The sequence below is a fragment of the Emydura macquarii genome, unplaced genomic scaffold (genome assembly GCF_026122565.2).
Source record: "Emydura macquarii macquarii isolate MOO-44397 ecotype Brisbane River unplaced genomic scaffold, CSIRO-AGI_Emac_v2 contig_3517, whole genome shotgun sequence".
Classification (NCBI taxonomy): domain Eukaryota; kingdom Metazoa; phylum Chordata; order Testudines; family Chelidae; genus Emydura; species Emydura macquarii.
Window position 1 is genome coordinate 2,690,018 of NW_027133654.1, and position 26,900 is coordinate 2,716,917.

Here is a 26,900-nt window from a genome sequence, read left to right on the forward strand (position 1 = left end):
ACCCAGGGAAGTTGGTGGGAAGTTGACTATCACCTCAAGAGAGATGAGCAGCTGAGTCGGCTTCATGGGGCCCTGGGTCGGAATCCGGTCGAGTAGGGTGGGCCTTGGTTCCCCTGTTCCTACCTAGGAAGCAGTCACTAGTCAGGACTGCTGCCACTGCGAACTATCACCATTAGGTGGGACTGCTGCCACCATGAACTATTGCCACTAAGGTTGAAGGCTGTCTTATTAAGCCATGAACACTAGGTAGGATGTCCCGCCAACTGCCCTCCCCCTCTAAATCACATACCATAAATTATGTGGGTGAGGTTCCCAGAACAGCTTTATGTCATGCCATCCTCACAGTGCTTGGCATAGGAGTTGTTTCAACAGAGACAGAGGGTTCTGACCAATGCACAAGGCATCTGATTATTATTCTCAAGTATGGAACAGTCCTAGAGAGGCTGCTTCAACTGAATAACTTAGAACAGCCTTGAAGTTACTGAGGGCTGAGCAGATCCTCAGCAGACCCAAGAGTATAGAAGGTGCAAATGTGGCTTAAAGCCTGTACCCATACTAAGTGCAGCTAAGCCAGAACAGATAATCTGGCCCACTATATTTGAAATATTATATTATTGTGCAAACTGTGGAGGAAGCATGGTCCAGTGGATAGGGCAATAGGTCACTGGACACAGAGTCAGGAGACCTAGGATCTAGTTTTAACATTGAGTTACTGTATGACCTTGGCCAAGTAATTTCTTTGTGTTCCCCAACTAGAAAATGAAGAAAAATATACTTACCCTCTTTGTAAAGCCTTTTGAGATTGACATATAACTCCTGTATGATAGCTAAGCATGAGAAGGACCTGTTAAAATAATGTTTTATATACCGAAATTTGCAATAAAAGAGGGCAATTAGCATTAGAAGATACAGTAGCACGGCAATGCAAATTTCAAGAAAATTTACTGTAGTGGGCATCAGCCAGTTGTCTTTTGTAACTAAGTAATAGGCATATTGTATTCCTATATTTATAAACAGCGTTTTATTAAGCAGAATACCTGGCAGGCACTATAGGGAGAATTTTTTCAGTGATTAGAAAGTCAGGGAGAAATTATTGATGAACTGAGAAAACAAGGAATAGACAAATAACACAGTTTGATATTATGAAACTAACTACCTTACCTTGGTTGGCAAATAAGTTTGCTCTGAGTACTTTTAAGTGAATCAATATTTAACAGTTATCACCTAACTGCTTCTCACCCATAGATCTCAAGCTCTTTTACAAAGGAGTAAGCATTATTTTCACATTCCTGGGTTTGGTTTTGTCTTCTTTGATGGGGATGGAGGAGAAATTGGAGGAAAGAAGATTCTGGGACAGGACAGAAAATCCCATGCAGTGTGACTCAACCTGATTGGAAAAAGAATACTCACAGCATGTCTAACAGCTGGCCAATCACATTTCTGAATGTTGCAGTTATATTCACCTCACATGCAAAACACCCCAGCTTTTGTAACTGGGAAATAAAAACTGATGCTTTTGCTCCATCTTCAGAGAACAGGAAGAAGTATCTTTTTTGCTTTGTTTTTAATAATTTGACAAAATGAGATTCCTTCCAGTCACAGAAGTGCATGATCTCCATTACTGCTCATTCAGAGGCACTGCATTTCTTGTTTCATTTCCCTCCTGATTACTCAACTGCTGAGTTTCTGTAATGTAATGATGAAGTACTCCTTTGAGCCAGAAGCAAATCAGTGACTTAAGGATATCTATAAAAGCATAATCCTGGTCTGCAAAATTACTGTAAAGATGGCAGAAAGATGTGTGTCCATGCTTATTGTATCTCAATGATTTCCAGATCAAATGCAGATTGAAATTAAAAAGTCCTTTCCCCCGCCTTATGTCCTTCAAACAACCTTAGTTCTTAATCTCAGTCAGGGTTCTTTCCATTTCAGATCACCACTAGTACTATAAATAAAGGTTATGAAACTGAATTAGGATCTCAGTTGCACCTGTGCCACCCACTGTCTTCAAATGATCCTTTCAGTGCCATCTGTGTAAACCCGAGGCCTACAATGGATTGCACAGGTGAAGCTGACAAACTCAGTAAGCAATTCTGTTGTTAATGTAGAAGGTGGAATAGAGTCTGGAATAGAGTTTGGCTTACTCTCTCTGTGCTCCCAAAAATACATCATCCATTTTTATCATGGAAGTAGCTCTGACTCCGTATACAAACAGGCATGGAATTGTTGAGTAAAAAAGGTGCTATTTTTCAGCATATGACCACATCTAACACACACTACAGTTTTCTACTCTGCCATCTGGGATATCAAAGAGCTAGGCTGATACACATGCCAATGGAAGAGGGTCAAGAGAATGAAAGGTATTATTTTTTCACTAAATAGAGCCTGTTTCATTTTTCTTTAGTTATTTCACCCACCTGAGGATACAAGGACTTGGGTGAGGCAGACTCAAAGAGGCCTGTACCTTCTTAGCAGCCACGTAAAATTATTATTATTTATTGTTTGTATTATCACAGGATCTAAGAGTCCCACAGTCATGGACCAGAACCCCATTGTGCTAGGCATTTTTCAGGTGGAGGTTCTCAGGGTCAGGGAAGGGATTCCAGGTCCCTGCCATGCACCTCTGCAAAAACACCAACCTTAACTCTGACCCCCAACCTCACGAAGTAACTCCTGGAACAAGCACCACACTGAACAATTGCACAACCCTTTTGTCTAACCCAGGCAAAGCCAGGAGAAGACCCAGATAAGGATGCCTAATAGGGGCTACACAGATTGTCATCCTGGCAGAGCATATAGCAAAAGAGTTCTGCCCCACTCCTTCCCCCGCCGGCTAGACACACACAGACTGTCTGCACCATGCCAATGCAATCCTCTTCCCAAGTCACTCAAACCTATCCAGGCACTCTGGTCTGACACTGGTGAAGATGGTGTTGGTTACATGGTCTCAGCTCCTTATAAGAGTCCCCTTTAGCCAGCAGCTGGCTTTCTTCTAAGCAGCTTCCTCTCTACCCTAGTTTAGGGCTCAAGCCTTCTGCTCCCTTTGTCTCCACTTCTAACCTTCCCTGGCCAGGTCTACTCATGCGGAGATCACTGCAAAACTAAGGACCCAGAGCAGAACGTTAAATCTGAGCTTGTGATGTGGGGGACACTTCTTGTGGTCTGCACTACGAAACATTTTGAGAAAAAAGCAGCAATTGGAGCAGTGGGAGAGCTCACTGCAGGCTCAGGGCTTTAAGTCTGTGCCTGTGCCTCCCAACATACCGAGGAAATGTCTCTTTCACACCTGATTATTTCTCATATTAACTTCTTCTATTTATTCTGTTACCTCAACATATTCCATGTATCTATGCTGCCACTGGGTCTTCTAATTTTTCCTACAACCTGTTCATTTGAGTCATGCTGCTGCAATCCCATTCTGCTAGCAATGTGAAAGCTTTTCTTTCAAATTAAACTTCAGGCTATCTGATCTGGCTTTATTTATAAAAAATGTTCTAAACCCACCCCTCATTTAATGTCTTCCAAACAGAGATGCATTTTGGTTCAGATAACTGCAGTGCCCATTTTGAGTATATTATCTGCAGTAATTAACCGCACATACATTTTCTTTAGAAGCATTTAAAGGCAAAAAAGAAGAGATCGCGCACCTTGGGCAATAACTGCAGTTCTTAAGAGATGCGTATCCCTATGGGTGCTCCACGTCAGGTCGACATGCGCCTCTTGAGCATTTGAAGGGCTCGAGATGTGGCTGCACACCTGAAGTCAAGCACCCAGAGGGACACTGCTCGAAAAAGGTGTCATGTCAGCAGACAATGGTGTGCAGGAAACTATTATGGTGCTAAGTTCTGCACTGTGTAAGGGATGCATACCACCTTGTCTTGACATCTGACCTCCCCTTGCACAACACATGCATGGATTTCAGCATTGGTGGAGAAGGCCCCTTTGTCCACATATGCCGGTCTTGGCTTTTTGCCTGAAACAAGATTCCATGCAAAAAACCAGAAAGAACAGATACACTGCACAGATATCATTAAAATGTCACATGGACTGCATAGAAAGATGCTAATCCAAGAAAGGCATAGTGAGGAGACAGCAAACTAAATATGAGCTTGCTGTGCAAAGCTGTTGTGAAAAAGCCAGTATTATTCTTGGATGTATTTGTAGATGATCACATATAAAGTAAGAAGTACTAGTGATACTCTATTAGCCTTGGTGTGGCTCCATGTGAATATTGCAGGCAGCCTTCCCCTAACTGTTTAGGAAGTCTATAGGAAAATTAAGGCAAATACAGAGGGAACCAAAAACAAACAAGGATAAGAGGCTAAGAGATATGAGGAGAGACTGAAGGAGCTACATTTGTGATAATTAAAGTTAGACATAGAACAGACAGTCAGCAAAAAATTCTACCCCTGCTTTCTGAACTGGCGACTACTGTCTCTTGATTGAGGATGTACCAGATATGAAACTGATACTATATTTGGTTAGGTTAGGAAGAAGGAAAGTCTTATCTTAGATATACTTTAGTCTAGAAAACAAAAAACTGGAAAATTGTCACAGCCAACAAATATTTCACGTTAAATGAAGGGAATTATTCACAGTCTCAGAGGATCATAGGTGTTGTGGCAATGGCCTGGAGCTGAAAAAGGAAAACATAATGAAAGAAAGAAAATGCTACATTAGTAAGTGTAATTTGATGGTGGAGGTTCATGATGCACCATACCTGCAGTTCTTCAAGAATGGCTTAGAAAAGACATTAGCAGCAATGATACAGGGGGCAGTCTTGTAAAATACAGAGGGTGTATCAGTCTTGAAGGACTAAGTAGCCTTTGTTCTTTCTTTGATTCTTTCAGGCAAAATCACTAATAAAAAGGACAGATGGATGTTTGTGGATTGATAAGAAGAGACTTTTAGTGCTTGTGAAAGATGCTACCATGATGACAGGTACAACATGGGCAGGGGCCTCCTAAGTTTCCTGAATCCTGACCAGGAGGGACTGGCCTGTATAAATGAATGGTTATTTTAACCTCCACCCTCATTCATCTCTCAACTATTTCATGTGTTTTTTCCCCCCTCTCCGTCATCATTCGTTCTTTGACTTTTTTGCTAAAACTAACCAGAATACATGACCATCACATATACAGTGCTGGTAGCTTCCTGGTACCCAACATGCATCAGAAAACAGCAGCCAATCCCCTCCAATATCTTATAAAGAGCTGGTCTTGCAATATATTGGCCAACTTGTTCATACCTTAACTACAAAGTAACAGTTGAAACATAAAAATGGGAATATCAACGTATGTACTTGTAAATGTAATTGGGCCTTAAAATATCTAACAGTACGTTAGGTAAGTACTGTCATTGAATTCTTAGACTTAAAACAATGATGCTTTTTCAAGTGGTGCATTGTCACATAGCCTTGCACTTCTGACTTGAAGTAGCTTTCTCTCATGGCACACTTCTGATTTCATTTTAAGGTTTAATTCTTTCCATACAGCTGCAAAAGAATTAATTCATTGCAGAATTTGGCAGCAGTAATGTGAATAAGCTATTATTTATGCTGCATACCTTTTACAACATCCTGTTTCAGAAGCTTGCCAACAAAAATCTTAGGAAATCAGTTTCATCAGTGAGAAATAGCTTGTTAAAAACTACTGCATTTAAAGATTTCCCTTCCTTTTTGCATGAATCCAAAATGCAGTACACTCCACAAGCATGATAGCTTTCCACCTTTTCCAGTATTTGACAGATTTGCTTGAAGGATTTCATACTTGAAGTACTGAATGTCACCATTAGAACCAGGGTGAGTGACTGAAAATTCACAATTTCAGAAGAAAAACATAAAGCTCTCATATCATGTGTTTCCAGTCTCAACTTTGTGGATTTTCTCCTGAATTTTATGCTTTGAGTACCAAAACCAGTACCCCGTAGTGAACTGTGGGCTTGTATCTCAGTGGAGGGAGCAGGGGATGCAGAGCACAAGAGATCTACATCCATGTTCCACAGCCGCTCCCTGCAGCACACTTCAGCCCAATGGCTGAAGAAATCCTCTGTCACCCGATCCTGGCCCTGCCATACCTCCACTTGCTGCCAGCCAAATCTTGCTCACTTGAATGAGCCAATTATCAGCTGGTAGGAGGTATCTGTCCCTTTGAAGGTGGGGGCCAGATTTATTCAGTAAGTGAAGATGTATATAATAAAAAGGTAAGCATCTGTTCCACTACAACTATCGACCCCCAACCAGAGGGATGGGTCCATCGTGTTTTAATGTGGTTTCACACACATTGGATGCTAGAGTGTCTTGGGATCAAACAGTAGAGAATGCAGCAGCAGCTTTGTGATTGTGGAAGGTCAAGATTAATATACCTCTTTTATTCATATATATGTCTGCAAAGTCCACGTTCTTCCTTCTGAATTTAGGTTTTGAAACATGTACATCAATTATCTTTAAAACTAAGTCAACACCATCAGCCTGGTGCTCATAAGCAAAATCTATAACAAACCATTGTGTATACACATGAGAAGGAAAATCTCTTCTGCTAACATTACAAGGGGATAGTGAATAATAAAACAAATCAATTCCTGGCTAAATCAAAATGAATTAAAAAAAATATTCTTCTGCAGCGTCTGGTTAAGTAGAGATGAGCCTGAACCAAAACCCTGACTTAGAATGGAGATCAAAATCTGAACACAGATACTAAATTTTGCAGCTGTCTGCTATATTTATAATCATAATTATAAACCAAAATCCTGGATCCTAAGAGCCCTGGAATAATAGGGTAATTGAAATATGAACCCAGCTCTGGACCCAAATTTCAGAATGGCACCCATATTTCCAGTCAGCTGAACTATAAAAGCCTACATCTGAACAGCCTTGAAGGTTGGAAGGGATTGAAATACAATTTTTGTGGCTTGGGCATTCTTTTAAACACTATATTCACAATAGTTACTTCCCCACTTCTCTTAGCTATAACTGAGTGCTAGTGAGGATATTAATTTGCCTTTATGACCAGATGCAGTTGTGGGCTATAAGTTAAGAAGGATCAAAAAGGGACAGGAGCACAGGGCACAGAAGGATAATAATTTCAAAATGAAGACTTGAGAGTAATCCTGTTTACAAGTATGATTTTGTTAAATCAGGTATTAACTAGCAAACTCAGTAAGAAAAGGCTCAAATGCTAGCAAAACCACCTTGCTTCCATTCTGAATTTCTCTTTTTATTTGTAAAGACTATCATTACAATTGAAAAGGACTCAAAATGGAGTGATGTACACATCATTGGTGCTTCATGATGCAACTGATGGAATCCCTGAATGGATATTGCTTCAGCTTTGATTTTAAAAAATGATCTAACAAGAAAATCTTTAACTCCACTATTGATCACAGGTGGCAAAAATGAAATAAAGAGAAAAAGAAATTAAACCAAAACTACCGTTAAGTTCATAACATATACATTGTTGGCTGATGACACTGGTCCAAATGTACAATAAAGCCCACAACACTTTATTACTATGAGTATAATTATTGTGAATGTTTTTCTCATGTTGATCAACTTGCTTCTGAAGGTTGTTGTTTTTTGTTTCTTTGTTTTAAACTTGCATAATAAACATGCAATGAAATATTTCTTTTAAAGTGTTTTTTCAGTCTGTTTTCATACAAAGATTTCATAAAGTTGCAGTGTTGCATCAGAGCATTACCAAAATAAGAGCAAGAGCAAAAGAGGAAGGTAAATGTGAATTTAACTTGATGAGAATAACCTACTCTTGTCCTGAGACACGCCACAGTCTTATTAAAAAGGTGTGCACAATCAAACCCCTTCCCCCCAACCTCACCAAAACACAAAATAAATATTAACTGGGAACAAAGGAAGGGCACAAAGAAAAGATAAGATGTCATCATGCACTCATCTTCTGCATAGCTCAACCCACATATAGTAAGGCACTATTTCCCCATAACTTAGTGTCCAAAACAATCTTTTTCAGTGCTCTGTGAACTATATAGTTCCTTCCAGGATGATGAAATAAATAGATTGAATGAGTGTCACTACCCATGTTACCCCAGGTGTGTTTTCAGCATCAAGGGAGTCATCTGGCAGTCTCAGAAAATAATTGTTTCTTTGTGTGTGTCTGCATGGTATGTACGGGGATTTATGTGTGGGTGGTGTGTTTTTTCCCCATGAGTTACTGTTTTAAATTTTCATTGTTCTTTACTCCATTGTTCTCAATGCAAATACACAAGAAAAAAACCCAGCACAGTCAGGTCATCAGAAACAGAGCTTTGGTGCTCCAAAAAGCACACAGCTTTGGAGATTCAAAAAATCAGATATTCCCTAAAGAGTTGGGAAATGGATGGACACATTTTCAGTGAAGATCCTCATCCGTATTTAGTTGAGCTGGTCTTCATACTGTTTTCGAAAGCAGTCACCAGCAGGGAAAAATTCCCAGCACCGTTCTTGATACATTTTCCATACATAGGATTCCTGCAACACATAGGAGATTTAAATAAGTGGTTTGATTCAGTGAGAGTACATTAGCTATCCCTCATCTTTCAAAAAAGGCTACATGCTGCTCTAAATTTTCTTTTTCAATGCAAAATTGATCTGCTGTGTATGAACCTGCAAGTGATTGAACACTTTAGCAACTTGGTTAATTTTAGTGTAGGCTTTTGGGTGTCTATCTCCCAGATGAAATTATTATAGAAACACATACATATGCTAGATTAGTGAGTAGTTCAAAGAGACTCTTGAAGAGCTCAGGAATTTTGACCTTCTTTCTGGAGAAATAAAAAATGGAGACAAAACAATTAATTTTGCTCTTTTATGTCCAGGAGCAACTTGAAGCTCAACTGCAATTGGATGCAATATCATACTGTAGCTAAAGATTAATTTTTCATGATCCTTAAAGGAACCTCAGCTGAATTTCTACAGCAGATATTTCTAACATGCCTGTGTACGATACATAAAATAATGCAATGACTTTAAGGATATCAGTTTCTGGTAGAATGCATAAATTGGAGCAGTTTTCCTTAACTGTAGGCTCTTCATTTGGGTGAGTTTTTGTCCATTGAGTGACTGGGGCATGTCGATGACAGTATCCGATTGCTACCCACTTGGTAGCAATGTTTATAAACATACAAATTTCATCCAGGTACCTTGCTGAGGGGTGCCTAATAAAACTTGTGGATATAATAAGCACGGGTGTATAATATATAATATAATGCGAATTCAGCCCAATGAAAGAGCCATCAAGTACTGTCAAACGTGTTTCAAGTACATTGTTTCATAATACTGAGGGTTGCATTTCAATGTAGATTATTGATTTTCTGTTCAATTGTTGTTAAATATTTTACAAAAATAGAAGGAATTCAGACAACTGCATCCCAGAAAGATGTGGGTTTATTACCACACAAATGATAATTAAATCCTCAGTGACATCAAAGGCCATATTTTCAAAACAGGATGCAACTGATTTGAGTGCCAAATGCATATATACCCATCATGCCTGTATGTTGCCTATGAACACTAACGCTAACATATGAGCACGTGACAGTCAGGTAAACTGCTTAATCTATCCACACAGTTATTTAATTTGTTCAGTCAAATAGTGCAGGGTTTTGCTAGCACAATGGACGTGTCCTGTTTTCCGTATCTGTCTTTGTATCCATCCAGTTCTTTTTTCACACAGTCACTTCCCTGAAACTATTTGTGATTGGCTGAAATTTTTCCCTTGCCTTACAATGTATGTTAACTGGCATTACTGCTATCACTTGCCTCCCGATGGCTGTGAAATTAACTGATGTGAACCTCTACGCCAAATCATTTTGGTCCAGGACTCATTGTGGATCAGATTTCTTTGAACCATAAACTTTCGCTCTAAGTTGGAAGATGGTCCCTATTTTAAAAACATCTCACTAAAATGGACTCCTTGTCAGAAGTTTTGGTGAAGCAAATGCAAGATTTGCAAAACACTGCTTCGCAAGACACTCCCTTCCCCCTTTTAAATCACTGCTTAACACAGTGTTCCTTTAGATTCACATTAGGGTGTCTAGGAAGCTGACTTTTGCATGCAACTGAAGTATTAGGCTAGTTTTCTATGAATATGCTGTTATCTGTCAAGGTGGTTGGGCAGAAAGGACACAGGTGATTGTAACTAAATGATTCCTACAAGAAAAAATGTTGGCTATTGTCTTGTTGAAAATTTGTTTAAACGCTTTGCTCTTGAAGCCTCACCACAGATTTTGTGCTGTAGCCCAACTTTCACTGAACAGTCAAGGTTACTTCCATGATGTACTTAGTATATGTGGCTGTATTGGGAGGGCACTGTATATGAGAAAGCAAAGTAGCTAGGGAGAAGTTGGAATTTTCCTCATAAAACACTGTTAGCTCTTAAGTGCCAGTGAGTGAGTTAAAGGAGAAGATAACAGCTTCCAGCACAATTATTGTTCCTTTATAAAGTGCTCGGAGAATTATAGATAAAAAGAGCTTTGCCAATGTTAAAAAGATTTATTTATTATTACATTTAGTTGCCCTCAACCTTATGTGGTAAATTCAGTAAAGCACCGACCCAGCAAAGCACAGCATGTGTGCAACTTTACGATGAACCAAAGAAACCAAGGCCCCAGTCCTCACATCTGACTGAGCTGTGGTTCACACAGGACTTGAGGGGAAGGGGACACAAAGGTAACTTTATGCAACTTTTGCAGTCTCCCAATTCCTGGGCTAACTGAGGCCTGATCCAGCCCCTCAAGCATGAGAAGCCTCACAGACTAGTGTAGCTAATGACCACTTGCAATGGCTCTCAAGGGGCTGGTTGGGGGATCACTGGTATGCAAGCGTGCTCCAACCATGCATGCAGGCTCTCTACACCACCCAGAGATTTCTCTATAGCAAGGAAATCACCAACCGGTCAGTTAGGCCTCCTTTCTGGCTGCTTTGCATTGCCAGAACACCACAAAACAACCTTATTTGTACTGAGCATGTGACCCAGTTTCCTGCCTCCCAAACTTGAGCAATAGCCATGGGACTGTATCCCCACCTGTTTTAACTGCTTAAGAGGTCTAATCTTATCCTGATGTATACAGCTTATGCCAAATATATCCCGACTTTCATCATTTCTGGTGTATTGTACATTTTTAAGGGTGTCTCTTTTGCTTTTCAATAATGCAGTAAAAACAAAAAAAGAGCATTTTATTGTAGCAAATACCAGGGTCAGGAAGATTCAGTTGATTAGATAGCTCAGAGTGCTCTCTGATCCCTCATATTTGAATGAAAGCATTGTACAACTAACTAGACTGTAGTGACTGGTAGTCACTGTCTGCCCTCAGTAAATGCAAGGGGTCCACATACACAATAGCTAATGTCACGCAATGGAGAAAACATAAATGCATCAGTATTTTTCCACAACAAATATTAATAATTTACAAAACAGAGGTAAACATTCTAGTCTAGTTTAACATGTCATTGTCAAAGGACACAATGGATATTCAGAAATAGTAGAACGAGTTTATAAAATGTGCAGCCAGGCAAGGCTGACAGGTCATATATAGACAAAGTGTGATTATAGTAGTTCAGTATATTTGTCAGACTTCACAGAGAACAGCTTAAACAAACAGAGCAAAAATGTGCTATATCCCTGCGGCGTACTGTAATTTGTTGCTCTGTACGCAATTTGTGTGTGGGTAGCATCTGCAACTATCAAACATTTTACCAATCACTCATACACAGCTCTCATTGGGAATTCTAGCAGTCTGTGTACGTTTGGTACACTTTTTTCTGTTGTCAATTATAGCTTAAAAGAGGCTTGAGGAAGCGTCAAAAGGTTTGGAAGAATATTTCAAGGAGCAGTGAAGGCAAGAAAGACATCTTAGTAAAATATATCTTTGGGGCTTCATTTTCCAAAGAGTTTACCTTGTATCTGCACCAAATATGCACGTTGGCACCCACATCTAGACTCAAAATGTGAATGATTGCTACAGTGAGGTGAACTTTATAAGTATGTAGCTAGACAGATAACCCAGAGGGCACAGTGAGGGCTCCAACCCACAACAATGCAGCTGGTCAGCACTGTGGGAGAACCTATGATACACTTCCCAAAAAGTGAAGTAGGAGGAGACTTTGGGTTCACGTGTCTCAGAGGGCATTCTCTCTGGCCTCTGGCTACATCCCTCTGGTATGTTGTATTTGCTCACCATACATGGCTGTGTTATTTAAAGCCACTATAGAGCCCACTGAAATCAACAAAAAATAAACATGGGTTCACAATTCCTTGTCTGTTCAAGAGTGATTTGGGTGTGGTGTACAACAGTGCGCGTTGTCTTTAGGCTGCTCCTTTTGCTGGATTGTTCCTCTGGGTGTGCCAGCCCTATTCTACAGGCTGGGTGATGGGGAGGGAAGTTAATGGGTCCATAGTACTGCCTCCTTGCTTCCCAGGGAGGGGAGAGAAAAAGTGAGTATAAGGACTGCTAGGCTGAGCTGAGCAAGTGGTCAGAATTTTGTTTGGATAAAATGTTGTCAAATTTAAGAAGTTTTAGTTTTATCTGTCCTTCTCTTATATGAATGTCATCTGCCCAAATTTTATGAGCATCTGGATGGTATGTCATTAATGGAAACACTATTACAGATTATACAGCTAAATGAGCAAATTCTCCTCCCCTTGGCATATTTATGGATGCTTATTCCAATCTGAAAGTTTGAATCCAAGTTTGTAAAGGTGCTAGCCTCACTATTATTGTCCTTATTTCTAATAAGCCAGACTCTGTGGAAAGCTCAAGTTTTCAATATTGCTTATTAAATACCATGGGAATACATGGTGTTTTACGGCGACAGATGGCACAGTCCTGGCTTTGAAGAGAATACAATATAAATTACAAATAAACAAATACTGTAAATAATGACAATAGACAAAGATAGTGAAGAAGATAATCAACAGGAAAAAGCCAAGTGACTTGTTATTCTAATTTGATGTACATATCTTGTTAGTTGCAATTTTTGTTTCATGCTTATTTTGGAGAGACAGGTTTTAAAAATACAAAAGCAGATACGAGAGCAGGAGCAAGGGTGCTGGAGAGTAGGTTAGCAATCAAGCTCTGGCCAGAATCAGTGAATTTTAAGGAATGTTTTGAATGAGGTCACTTGTTGCACAGGGACAACTTCTAGTGATTGTTAGAATCCTCATCTAGTTGTGCCATACTGAATATTCCTGACTTTCATCACTAGCACTTTTTCAGTAGTACTGGTGTAAATAGTACTCACTTACCTGTCCTGTATGCTCTGTTTCATCTTTGTTAATGAGATACATTAGAAAAAACCTATAGACAAAGATATGTTCATCAGAAGAAAGTACATGGAAATAACAGAAAACCAAAGGAACATAGACAGATGGATTTTTACCATTATATTTTACAGGGTAGGAATAATTCTGTTAGTGGATATGCAATATAAGCATGACATAAAATATTACATATATATTAAACCACACAGAATCTCTTGAAACATTTGAGGTTCGCCCATGATTCATTTTTACTAGCTGATTAAAATTAATGTGGATGACCCTGATAAGAGTCAGAGATTCAAGTCTGGTTTAATATAACCGTTCAACTTTCTCAGGCCTCCTAATGTGAAAATTACTACTGACATTTTCTTGTCCCAGATCACAGAGACACAAATGGGAAGGAATCTCTCTCTATACTTCTCTTGTTCACTTATACAGCATGAGTGCACATAAAATCTATACTGTGGTCTTTCTCGCTTATTTTGTGGGACTGATTAGTTAGCTGCAAAGGCTGATGGAAGTCATGAGTTATTGAAGAGTTTGTGGTTCTGTACTTACAGATAATTGGCCAAGTTGTGCTCCTGCAATGTGTGTGTTTCAAAGCCATGGGGCACCGTGTCAAAGTAGTCATTGCCTATTCCACAGATAAAGCATTTGGTCTAAAAAAACCCAGAAAAAACACACATTGTTGAAAATGCTCTACAAAAAATACCCAATAAGCACACAACGATTTATTTGGAAATTCTAATACATCAGGTATAATATGTGCTTAATAAAAGGCTTTCGCTTTAAGGACTGAGCTTGCGCCTCAGTGAAGCACATGAATAGAAATTTAACTGCTGCTACAAACACTTCTTGCTGTTTGCTAAAATATCTTTGGCGTCAAGGACTGAATGGAAATAGATCAGGAGAAAGGATGGCATGAATTAATCAAGGCTGAAAAGCAATTTTTCCTTCTTGTTCTCTCCAGATTACTTAAATGAAAGTAGGGGTCACTGTAGTCCATAGCAATCTTTAGTTCTAAGATAGTTATGTTTATCCAGCTGAAAATGAGCACAGATCTCAGTTGAGATTACAGAATACAGCAGGCACCTGATACCTTTCTGAATTCTAACAGTCAGATTTAAACAAGTAAAGGGGAACCCTGCAGGAACAGGATACTTTCACTTAGGATATCCAAAGAAAATACACAAGTGAGGTTAACCATAACCTAGCTTCATTAATGCTGAATATGGGGAACCTCCAAGCTAAACTCTAAAGGACAAAACCAGCCACTGATGTCAGTTTAGTTCTATTTAGCCAAAACTGACAAAAGGTTTAAAAGAATAAAATTGAATCCTTAGCATTAACATAAAAAGACACACAAAAATAAATTGGGAGGTGTTTTGGCTTAATTTTGTTAGTTTATCACTAAGACCCTACTTACTTGCGATACTGCGGAAATGGCAGATTCTGCAATATCAAGCATCCACTGCAATTTGGACAGCAGGAGCCTCGCCACATGCAGGGGTGATAGTGGAAGCCTCTAGGTACCCCATGACTGAGAGCGGAAGCCCCCGCTGTCAGCTCAAGGTAGCCACTGTCAGCTGTGAGCCCCCACTCTCAACCCCACTTGGCCAACAGTGGAAAATTGTGGAAAAGTAATAATGGGCTTTATCACCTCAAATAATAAAGTCCAGTATTACTTTTCCACAATTTTCCATGGCTTGTCTGCAACTCAGCCGCAATGTTTTAACAATCATCCTACAATTCAAGTAGGGCCTTATTCATCACCTATAAAGAGTCAGATGTAACAAAGAGCCAACTGAGATTGCAGGTAGTGGACAAATAGATCTAAAATGTGCCCAGAGCAAAATATCAGTTTTGATCAACTGTGACTGTGTCCTGTGTGATTCTAACTGGTAGGGCCAAAGTGCAGTCAAAGATATCTCTGTCCACTGTACCCTTTCATAGTAGGAAGTGGGCAATAGTGAATGTTATTCTGTAGCTTGGCTGCTAGCAGAGCATTTTGATCACAAGGAATTGCACTAAGACTACTCTACAGAGTGCTACAGAATTATTTATGTAGCTTTTTATGTGATATAGTAATATATTTGCTCTAAGTACATATTTTAAAAAGTCATTTGGTCAAAGAAAGTCAGTCATGGAAAATCATTTCAGTGGACCAGATTCTCAGTTATATTTGTGTGACTTCAATATGGTTTCACTGAGGTGTAAGTGAGGAAAGACTCTTGCCCAGTATGTTGTTTGATACTGGACACTTTGTTGTATTGCAAACTGCATATTTTCCTGTCAGTTTAAAATTACTCTCTACTAAATCATCACATTTGGATAATGACTGGACATTCCAGCAACCAGCACTTTACTTAAGTATGCTATGGTTCGGTAACTAGGAGCTTATAATTTCTTACCTCCATATCTTCTTTAACTTGTTCTTGTTGGTCTCTTAATTCACCAAAAGCATCAATAATTAAACCTGGTGTATAAATAAAAATGATAATTAACATTCAAAAGTACAATATGACAAAATGTGCACACCCATGAAAACCTAGGATGAGTACTGACAGAGTAAGATCAAATGGGAAGTTGTATCCCGAAGTAGCAGAAACCTTCATATATTTTGAATACTACATTATTGTTTAAATATGTTAAACAAAGCTGATTACACAGAATGAAAACAAGTCCCTCAAACTAGACTGGCTGAGATATTTAGATTTGTAATACCATTTTTAATTGGATACGATGGGACAAGTGGATTCCTGTTTTATATGTACTGCCCTAGCCTCGATTCTTATACAGTGGGTGAAAGGTAGACACACATTTGTAGGGTAATGAAACCTTTTTAAAAACAAAAACAAACAAAACCCACCAAAAAAAGGATACTACTATATACTTAGCAGAGTTCATGGATTTATTATGTGAATACCATGTAGATGGCCAGGGGCTATGTGCATCCTGCAACTCCTGCTTTTACTACGCTTGTCACTTAATAATGGAATTGCATTAACAAAGTGCCAGAGAAGTAATGGGCCATTTCACAGAGAAACAGAAGGGGAAAAAAAACCCTCACCCTACGGACAAAGAATGACATTATAAATACAAAGGGCCAGATTCTTCCCTCATTTGCACTGGTGTAAATCAGACTAATACCACTGAAGTTAAAGGAGTTTACACTGCTGTACAGTTTGTGATAGTGAGATAAGAATTAGGCCCAAGTTTTACAATTAAGATCTGTCAACTTATATTCAGTTAGTCACAAACAGGGAAACCAAAATGGAAAAAACAAACAGCATGAGATTACATTGCTTGAGGATACAACATGGAATCCTGTTTTTTACAAATGCCTTTTAAAAACAAAAGTATGCTTGAATCTTTATGAGAAAGTGTATCAGAACTGTAAACAATTTGCCACACAGATTAGAATCCTTATCTAAATACCCCCGGTATTTAGAAACTGGGAGGTATCTTTCCAAGTGCAAAGTTCATCATCATCTTACTAAATGTTAGCTGGTACAAGGCAACAGAAGATCATTATTGATAAAAGCAGTGAAACCATCAAAGTCTTGACACGTGTTATTCTAAAAGGATGTATTTATTGATTTGAATTTTTACAAATTATAATAAAAGAGCATTCTCTCCAATGCTCTCCGCATCCTTGATAATCTTGCATCACCACACCTTCTCTGCTATTTTTAGCCTGCGCTAGATTAAAATTAGCCTGGATATGCCTACACAAGATGCAATCACACTTCTGATTACACAGACACATCACAAACAAAAACAAAAAATAAACCCTTTAATTCCCCTAGAACAATTAATATCCCAGTATTGACATAAATATAATAAAAACTAAGTGACATCCCACAGTGTCCAGAGTACCACAGCTAGCTCTACCCAGCTCCCCAGTCCTCACAGCGAGAGAGAAAAAGTGAGTCTTGCAGAGTGCTCTGAAGGCTGACAAACTCAGGTTGTTATGGACCTGAGGGAAAGTGAGTTCCAAAGATCCAGGGCCCTGTCAGCCACCCCATCTTATAATGACTGGGCTTCAGCTCAGGAACCTCCACTGACTACCTTGGGATAGCCTGCCACTGAGAGAAAGGAATTTTTGAAATAGGTAGGCCCCAGGCCACTTAGTGCTACTGAGAAAAAACCAACTATCTTAAAATCAAGCCAGTAACCAGTAGGCAGCCAGCACAGATGACAGGATACGGGTTTACAGACTGATTCTCAATCTACACCCCATTCTCTCTCAAACAATGAATAAGGCAATTGACAGCTTCAGCTGGACAGTTTAAATGGAGATATAAAGCTATATGTCATCAGCACACTGAAGACACTGCAAATTATGCCTCATCACTAACCCTTCCAAAGATCTCATATAAACTATGAACAAGAGAACTGATAAGATTGAACTCTGTGGAATTCCCATTGGAGAGTGCCCTGAGGTAAAGAAACTACTGTCCAACATGCATGAGCAAAGTATCCTGACAAAGTGACTGATGGCACTATATCACGTAGCCTTAATTGCAACATCCCACCTGCCAAAACCCAACTATTTTGGTTTCATGGCAAATCCTTGGTATTAAAGAAGAACGAGGGGGATTGGCACTGGTGGTATTGAATGAGACATACTCCGACTTAGTACTGGAAGAGGTGCCAGTACTGACGCTAAGATGGTACAAAGCTCAATGAAGGGACCCACTGCCAAGATAATGATGATGTCAAAGTATGCACCAGTGTTTAGGGGATCTTCAGTGCCAGGCTCAGTGTTGGCCTCCACTCGCCAGTCTGAGGCCCGGGTGGTGCAGGATGTAGTGCAGACAAACCTGGCAGCTCTGTGACGCAGCCAGGAGGTGGCAAGGGCACAACAGAAGACGAGGCGGTAGAAGCCATGTCACCAGAGCACTTCTGAATCATTGAAGAGTCTCGGACTGAGAGGCAAAGCAGGTCTGATGCCACCGGCATTGAAACAATCACTGCTAGTGCTGACGAGCTAGTGCTGGTACCGGACTCAACAAATGCTCCATGGCCAGAATGGGAGTTGACAGTACAGGCTCTCGCTGATTTCAGTTTGGTATCAGGGAGCAGTTAGACAGACCTGCTCCATTCCAAATGCTGGAGGGAGTATGGTGAAGGTCAGCACTCCTCTTAGGAGATGAGGAGTTGTCTCCCCAAACCCTGGAATGATCCCAGTTTGTTTTATCGGACCTCTTCCTCCCTGTACCAGAGGAGGATGAATGACTCCTCTTTCTCTTCAGGGAAATGCCAGAGCTCGAATGCAGAGAGGCATCACTTGCCAGATCCAAAGGTGACCAGTGATCAGATGAAGGCCTCAGTGCCGGAGTGGGCTTCATGGTCTGCTCTAGCAGGTGGCACATCAGCCACAAGTCTCTCGCCACCTGAGTCCTTTTTGTGAATGACTTGCAGATGGAGCATCACTCTCTAATGTTTCCTTCACTGACCACAATAACACCCTGTGGGGGGATCGCTATTGGGGATGGCCCTCCCAAGACGGACAATGCTTTAACCCTGGGAAGGGCATATCACAGGGCAGTCAAATACTCTAATTAAAACTTATACTAACACCAAAATTGATCTAAGGTACTGTTAACTAGTATATACAAGAAAATGTTCTCAGAAACTGAGAACAAAAGTCTGAGGTGAAGATACCACAAAGAGCTCCGACTCTAGCTACAGGCAGTAAGAAGGAACTGAGGGGGTTGGGGCGGCACTACCCTTATATGGCCAGGGAAGGGGCTAGGTCTGCTGGATGTAAGTAAGCACCACCCCTACAGGTTCTGCTAGGCAAAATTCTCCAGCTCTGGGGCACTGGGAGCACACATGTCTAAGTGGAATACACAGCTGCATCTACTTGAAGAAGAAGAAGAAAAGTGATAGGATTCTTATAGAAATGTTACATGGTGTTACTGAAAATTTGACAAAAGCCAAGTATTGGATATTAAAGCCTTGATATTGGATCCCTTTTATGGGAGAGCCTCCATATCCACTGGAGAAAGCTTGAAAGGCTTGTTCATTATGGGCCAAACACTCCCCTTTGTGCTTCAAAAGGCACAGAAAAGGAGGGCAGATCAACTGCCTTTGCTGCTCTTCCATATCTTCTCTTCTGTTGTATTAAACATCTATACAGCAATCATCGTGCTAGTATCTGAGTGGCTTGAAAGTGGGACAACTCATGGCATCGATCCAGAAGGGATAATGGCCAAAATGGATTGGAGGCAAAGCTGTGCTGGGGACAATCTCAAGAGTCACTAGTCTTTTACATTACAGGATCCTGCATACATGCAACTCCTACTTCATATCTACAGCACTGGTATGTGTCACATCCATCTTGTATATGCAGCCCCACTCTGAAGAGAAAAGCCATGATGGTGGAACTACTATTGCTCTTAGTAGTAATAATGCATGGAGATTAAAGCATTTTAATTTCCCATGGACTTAAAGAGAAACATGCCCCATCAAACAGTTTTTCCTCTGAATCCCCCGTCTTTCCCCTGTCCTCACTCCTTGAGTTATGTGGAGTTGGGGAAGACATCCTACATAGCCCATTATCAGCCATTACCAGCCTTCGGTGGAATTTTGGTCTTTTTGTTCGCATTTACAGTACATTGTTTCAATGGAGGGATGACTGTGGCACTAAGATTCCAGAGGTTTCAAATATCACTTCGTTGTGGCCACAGGATATGAACACATACCTTGTATGATGGCTAGGAGAATGACAATTACAAAGAAGAAGAAAGTAATGTCAAAGATGATCCGATAGATCTCATATTCATCTCCTGCTGGATCCTCAATTTCATCACCAATGCCGCCGCCCGCACGCACTCCAACATACATATGAAACATGTAGCACTGGAAAACAGAAAATGAAAGAACACATAACCATTTAAAAAACAACACTTCAAGACTTTGGCTGCTTATTATTATTTATTTGTATTACAGTGGTCCCCAAAAGCACCAACTAAGAATGGGATTCTATTGGTAGGCATTGTACAAACAGACTGTTCCTGAACTGAAAAGCTTATAGTCTAAATAAGCGAGAGAGAGAAAGGGGAAATCTGTCTAATTTCTTTATTTAAAGGAGGGGAAATAAGAGGCACAAGGAGGTGAAATGAAATTGCCCAAGTTTACACAGTAATTCAGTGGCAGAGCTAGGAATAGAAACTAGGTCTCCTGACTCTTAGTACATGCCTTATCTACTAAACCATGCTTTTTTCCTCGTTGGGGGTGTGTATATTACAGCAAGATTGGAAATACTGCTGAGATTAAAGTTGCAAAACGTCATGTTTTTCCAAGATATACTACTTCAGTTTGAAACATAAAACAAAAAGGAACGTGTAACACAACAATTTTATTTGATTGAAAAAACTGCTAACTGCTTGTAAATCAGATGCTTTTATAGTTGGTGTAGCATGGCCTGGTGAAGTAAGCATGAGGCTACAATGCAGGCTCTGCTATATTCTAATTCTGGCTCTGCAACCGAATTGCTGTGTCTGTCTTTGATACCGAAGAGTCTGAATGTTTCCTCATATATAAAATAGAGATGATAATACCTATATCAGAAGGGTGTTAACATTTTGCGAAGTTCTCTAAAATGTAAAGTGATAATTTTTACTATTACTATTATAATATGTTGCCTTTTAAATAAAGCTGTATTTCTTTATTCTTTCCCCACCTTCAGTACCTCAAAGGAAAAATAGCACTTGAGGACACTTGTTCAAAGGACATGTTGTTAGAGATGCATGAGATATTAAAGTGCACTTATACTCCAAAGAGTGATTAATAATGGTAATGTGGGGCTCCTTGTTTATTGCGTCAACGATTTCATATAAAATGTACTCAGTTTAAGAGTTACATTTTTTTCTAACACCTAGCCCTACAGACTCACTTGGGGATCTTAGGATCAAGTTGGGCTCTTTCCCTTTCAGGAAAGTCATGCTGATTCTACAGTGGAAATGATGTTCTCAGCTATACTTGCATAAGACCTTTCAGAGGCTTGTACAGGTAGTACTGAAGGCACTATGTCACCTGCAGGATTGTTATGACTGATGATGATGTGTTAGAAAGAAGAAGCTTGTCTTTTTTAGACTCCATGTTGAGTTTTAAGGGGGCGGCAAGCATTGTTATTTGTAAACTGAATAAATGGGATATCATTTCATATACCATCTTTGTCACCTTAGTATCTGAGTGCCTTCCAGTCGTGCAATAAGCAATTTATCATCTTTGTTCATATACCATCTTTATCATATACCATATATTCATATATCATGTTTGTCACCTTTGTATCTGAGTGCCTTCCAGTCGTGCAATAAGCAATGTCACTACCATCTGTCACAAGTGGTTCAATTCTTTCTCATCCTCCCTGCAGTGAGGAAATTGTAGGTGCATGGTAGTGTTTTGATAGTTTTCTGGTTTTGGGGGGTTTATTGAGTCATTACTCTCTTTTGAAGCTGAATAATCAGCTCACATGTTTTGTGCCATCTTACACAAGCTGTTCCAAATCATAGTTTTTTCACTCTTTGAATTTTTCATTCTTTGGATTGTTTTACACTTTCCCTCCCTCTTGAACTCTAATCAGAATAAGATGACATCACATCTAAGTGTTACTATAATTAGAAATGTAACCTCAATACACATCTTAAAAACATTCCTAATTTGATCCAATTAATGAATGTGGCAAGAAAACTGGGAGCCACACTGCAAATTGCAGAACTGCATAATATTTCAGAATAATGTAGCACCCTTGAAAATCAGGGCTTTCCCAATCTGAAGCTACATTTATAACTTGGGCACACCATTGTAGAAGAGCAACAAAACCCTCTCTCTTTATAAACTAAGTTGGGTCCAGAATTATGCTCTTTTTTTGGCATAATGAAGGTGGATTTTTCTTTTCTTTTCTTTTTTTTTTTTTTGGCTGATTGACTACTTTAGAAATTAATTTCACACATTTCTCTTCCATTCATAAGCACTGAAGTAAGGTGAGCTAAATTGTGTTTTTACAATCTTCCCTGTATAAGCCGTGCATAACTGTACTGAACAAAAACCAGCAGTAAAGGCATCAGGCCTGAGAAAGTCGTGTTTTCTTCGCTCCTCCCCACTTTCTCCTCCAGCACTTACCACTTGCAAATGACTATCCAACAGCATTGTCAGCTTAGCTGCATTGACCAGTGCATTGGGAGAGGTGGAGTCAAGGTTCCAGCCATTCCCCATCTCTCCCTACTCACTTATATGGCAGAGGAGTGTCAAATCCACAGTGTCTGCTTACTGCTATACATCTAGACTAAAGTTCTGGGAAGGTCAAGCAGTGCCTTGGTATTGAATCCCAGTGTGGCCCTGTAGTCCAGGCCACAATCTATCCCATTAGTAGTTTATCTTTATTTTTTTGATCTATCTTTCTACAAAAAATGTCCATTCATTGCATTTTGCCTTGCTTCTCTCCCATCGATACAACCTCCACTCCCACCCGGATTAGAGTATTCTGGAATGCAATCCATTCATTTCTCTCTGAAATCAGTTGGAAATTCAAAATGGTATTAAGTATCTCAAACTACAAAAGTGCCAAGGAGTTATTGTACTGTCAGTAATGGCGATTATACTTACAAGTGGATATTCTTTACTGACTAATTTACAAACATGCTAAAAGCCAAAATGAAAACCCCTCTGCTTCCTAATGAGTACTCCTAATGTATTTCAAATCAAATGGACTTTAAAGCACAGAGAAAGCTGACAGCTATTGCGGGCCAAATTCTGATCTTGTGCTCTTGTAAAGCAGTAGTAGCTCCATGGAAATCAGTAGGATTACTCTGGATTAAACACAGAAGAATCTGGCTTGAACAGTTAGTCAAATTCTGCTCTTGGTTGCACTGGTGTACCTCTTCATTAGTTCCACTAAGTCAATTTTGTTCTTATAGTTTTCACTACATTTATACTGAAAGCAGAAGCTGGTCCTGAAGGAGTTATTCTGTGGAGAACATAAGGCTACTTCATCTTAATAAAATACCTGTATGCACACCAATACCTAGGTGCTAATAAAAAAGCATAATAAATCCAAGAGCCATAATGCACTATACAGTAACAGGAATAATCTTGTAATTATTTTGTTCAGAAATAGTTCACAGCACAGCAATTTGAGACTTACAAACCCAACACCAAATGAGGAAAGTGCAGGCAACACAGGACAGCAGCAGTAGCCAGATGCATTCGTGCTGAGAAGATGCCTCTCTGTAGGTGCTGAGAGAACAATTTTTGGAGGGTTTGCTTTCACATTACAGGAGTGCAGCATTCATTCCTCCCTCCCTCAGAATGCTAGTTGATGTGGAATGAGGGTAGTCATGTCCCTTCCAATCCACCCTCCTTTTTGGGTATTCAGCACCACTGGGAGTGCTCTGATTGCTCCTGATGCTTGTGCTCAGAGGGCCAAATCCTTGTCCACTGAATTCAATAAAAGTTTTTAACTGATTTCCATGGGACAAAGATTTGGCTAGGAGAGCACAAACATTGAGAACCTTGGCTAATTCCTATGCATGTGTGCAAGAGGATTGCTTGTACCCAACCTCTCCTCTCCTTCACCTTGTCCATCTGCACATGGATAGCTGCTCTCTGGCTCTGAAAATGCACATGAGGAAATATGCTTTTCACTAGATACATACTACACACCATCCACACTCATCGCTCAGACCTGCAATCTGATTTCTTTTTTATTTCTTTCTTTTTTTTTAATTCCTCCCTTCTGCTTCATTCTATACACCAAAGCCATTTCCAAATCCTGCCACTTCTTCCACTTCAATATCTTCAAGAGCCATTCTTTTCTTTCCATCCCATCCCCATAGCCAAATCTCTCATAAGAAAAATAAAAATACACAACACGCTGAATCATCAATTGTTGAATAATCTAGGCTTTTTCAAGAAAGCAATTATTTCTGTTTTATTACAAATTCTGCTGTAGTTTATTCCTGGGAAAAATAGTGGCAGCTAAGAACACGGCATATATGTGGTAAGCTGTCATATACTAAGCACTTAATTAAGATGTTCACGGTTCATTAGCTGAGTTTTCCAAAAGCCATCTCTCTAAAGAAAGGCTTTTACTTACTGCAAACTCTAGCAATTTGTACCATCATTTCAAATTCAAAGTTAAGCTTAGCATAAGTGTTTTGTCTCTTTTAAATAAGAAAGCTAGTTGTTTGAATATATAATTTAAACTACTAATAAAGTTATTTTTCCTTCTCTATAATTTTTCCTTTTCTAAAATTAAAATTAGCTTTCCTTCCTTCTCTGCTCTCTCACGCAGTTTCCCAGTATTCTGTAGCATGCAGTTTTCAGTTCTAATGCCTTTATATAAACACTGCAAATTCTTCTGTAATAGCCACAACACTATTTTAAATATACTGCATCGTGTAGGGAGTTGGATCATTTCTGTAGAAAATACTGTAGCGTTTTTATAAGGGTATTTTATACAATTTTTTCTGATCATTAGGATTTTTAAAAATACGTGGTATTGGTTATTAGAAAATGAGGTAAATCGTATGTAAAATACATCACACTTTGTTGTTGATCGCTTTCAACAGGAAAGAAAAGTCACTACACTCCTTACATTTTGTAATGATGTAGGCTACACCTTCTGAATCAGAAAATTCTGATACTAACAGACCTTTTCAAAGGGAAATTTAAAATAATTGCATAAATAATTGTCAGGGCACCAAGCACTGAACAGTGTCTAGCGACAGAGATGTCAATGGAAGATATCTAACTAATCAGTTGAGGTCAGTGGGAATCTTTGGATGTTCAGCACTTTTGAAAAATAAGCAGGTTTTAAAACCCTAGCTTTAGGCTCCTATTTTCGAAAATATTGGCAAATAATTTACAAGAACCACACAACTTTTTGAATGGCCTGTAAAACCACAGCATTCAGAAGTACTTTCATCCAACTTTTGAGGAAGCCTCATGCAGTGAAACAACTTTCTGACTTCAATTTTTTTAAGCCTCATATAAATCATAGGAAAAACTAGTATCACATTCCTTTATCTCATTGGTGGACACATTCTCCAACTCCTGGAGGGTTGTATTACATTTTTTATTACTTCACTCTTCATTGATAATTTCAGAGGAGTAGCCGTGTTAGTCTGTATACAGCAAAAACAATGAGAGTTCTGTAGCACTTTAAAGACTAACAAATTTAATCTCAGCAGGCATAAGCTTTCGTGAGCTTCTACCAACTACATCTGAGGAAGTGAGCTGAAGCTCATGAAAGCTTATGCCTGCTGAAATTAAATTTGTTAGTCTTGAAAGTGCTACAGAACTCTCGTTTTTTTCACTGATAATCTTTCTGTTGTGAGCAGCCATCCCTCTGGTTATAGGTATTACTCAGAAACAGTTGCATGAATGCGAGGACAAGAAATATAACAACAATTTAAGGAAAAATGAGCAAAAACCAAACAGACTTACTGTTAGCATATCATCACATTTCATATCTGGCATGTCTCCATCTTCACTCTTGTTGTAGAATTTACGGAAAAAATTGAATGCCACTACTGTGTACAGGTATACTACTACTGCCAGTAATCCCACTGTCAACACAAGCTAGAAGAGAGAATTATATGATGGATGTATTAACACCATGAAAGCATGCAGTGCAATTTTCTTATATGAAGGGGAAAAGAGAGAAATAATAAACTACATTTACTGGTGAAGATAAACTCACTATATTCATTCCATCTCTCTCTCCCTCTGCCCTCCCCAATCTGGCATTTTTAAAGGATTTTTTGTTTTATTTTAGTAAAATATCAGTGTATTTTATGCAATGTTAGAGCATTTAAAATGACTCATGAATGTTAAAACATTTCTAGAACATTGTTTGAGACAAAAGAAAAAAATATTATAAAATAGCAAAGATGTAAGTTAATATCCATACTGATATGTGCTCACAAAGACAGAAAGAAGATATTTCTATTTTGTAAACTTAAAAGATACATTCGTGTTCCCTACTTATAGTACCAGTGTACATCACAAGTACATTCCAATGCAACAATTATTAAATTAAATACCCAATGCCTGGGAAATTAAAACGATTGTAAGTCAATACTGTGTATATACAACAGATTTTGAGCTTGCCAGATATTCACTTTGCTCTTCTATAGCAGCTTCTATCCAAGGATCTCAAAGTACTTTATGAACATCAATGATGTAAGTCTTATACCTACCTAGCATGGATTTTAAGTATTTTTCCCATTACACAGACTAGGAAGCTGAGGTAGAGAAAACTTAAGTGACTTGCTCAAGGACACAAAGCAAGTGTGCTGCAAAATAAGAAATAGACTCCAAATCTTCTAATTTCCTGTGCTTTTAATAAACATATGGAACAGTAAAAATATGAGATCTTTGCTCTTGTATTTGAAATTTTAATTAACAATTTTTAAAATTAATATAGATTTAAAATGAAAAATATTTTTATGGAGTCTAGAACACCAACTTTAAATTTACTGAACAATTAGATTTAAGAGTATTCTTTGATCGATCTGTAAATCAGTGTCACTATTTGAAAGTGTTACTTCATCTCCATGCACTTCCGTTTTGATGCAAAACTACACTTCAGAAGCAAATTGCACAGACACAACTTGCAAA

At 39.1% G+C, this 26,900-nt stretch overlaps 1 protein-coding gene across 15 annotated transcripts in view; it reads right to left on the reverse strand.

The window, feature by feature from the left end:
- Positions 1 to 6,339: 6,339 nt before the first annotated feature.
- RYR2 (ryanodine receptor 2) overlaps positions 6,340 to 26,900 on the reverse strand; it is a 646,139-nt gene continuing 625,578 nt past the window's right edge. For all 15 annotated transcript variants that reach the window (XM_067535799.1, XM_067535792.1, XM_067535786.1 and 12 more), the window contains 6 exons: positions 25,725 to 25,859; positions 19,979 to 20,135; positions 15,677 to 15,741; positions 13,824 to 13,924; positions 13,251 to 13,302; positions 6,340 to 8,476 (listed from right to left, as the gene is read on the reverse strand). In XM_067535799.1, the coding sequence (XP_067391900.1) occupies positions 8,381 to 8,476; positions 13,251 to 13,302; positions 13,824 to 13,924; positions 15,677 to 15,741; positions 19,979 to 20,135; positions 25,725 to 25,859 (606 nt within the window). In that variant the 3' untranslated portion in view covers positions 6,340 to 8,380. The remainder of the gene's footprint in view (positions 8,477 to 13,250; positions 13,303 to 13,823; positions 13,925 to 15,676; positions 15,742 to 19,978; positions 20,136 to 25,724; positions 25,860 to 26,900) is intronic.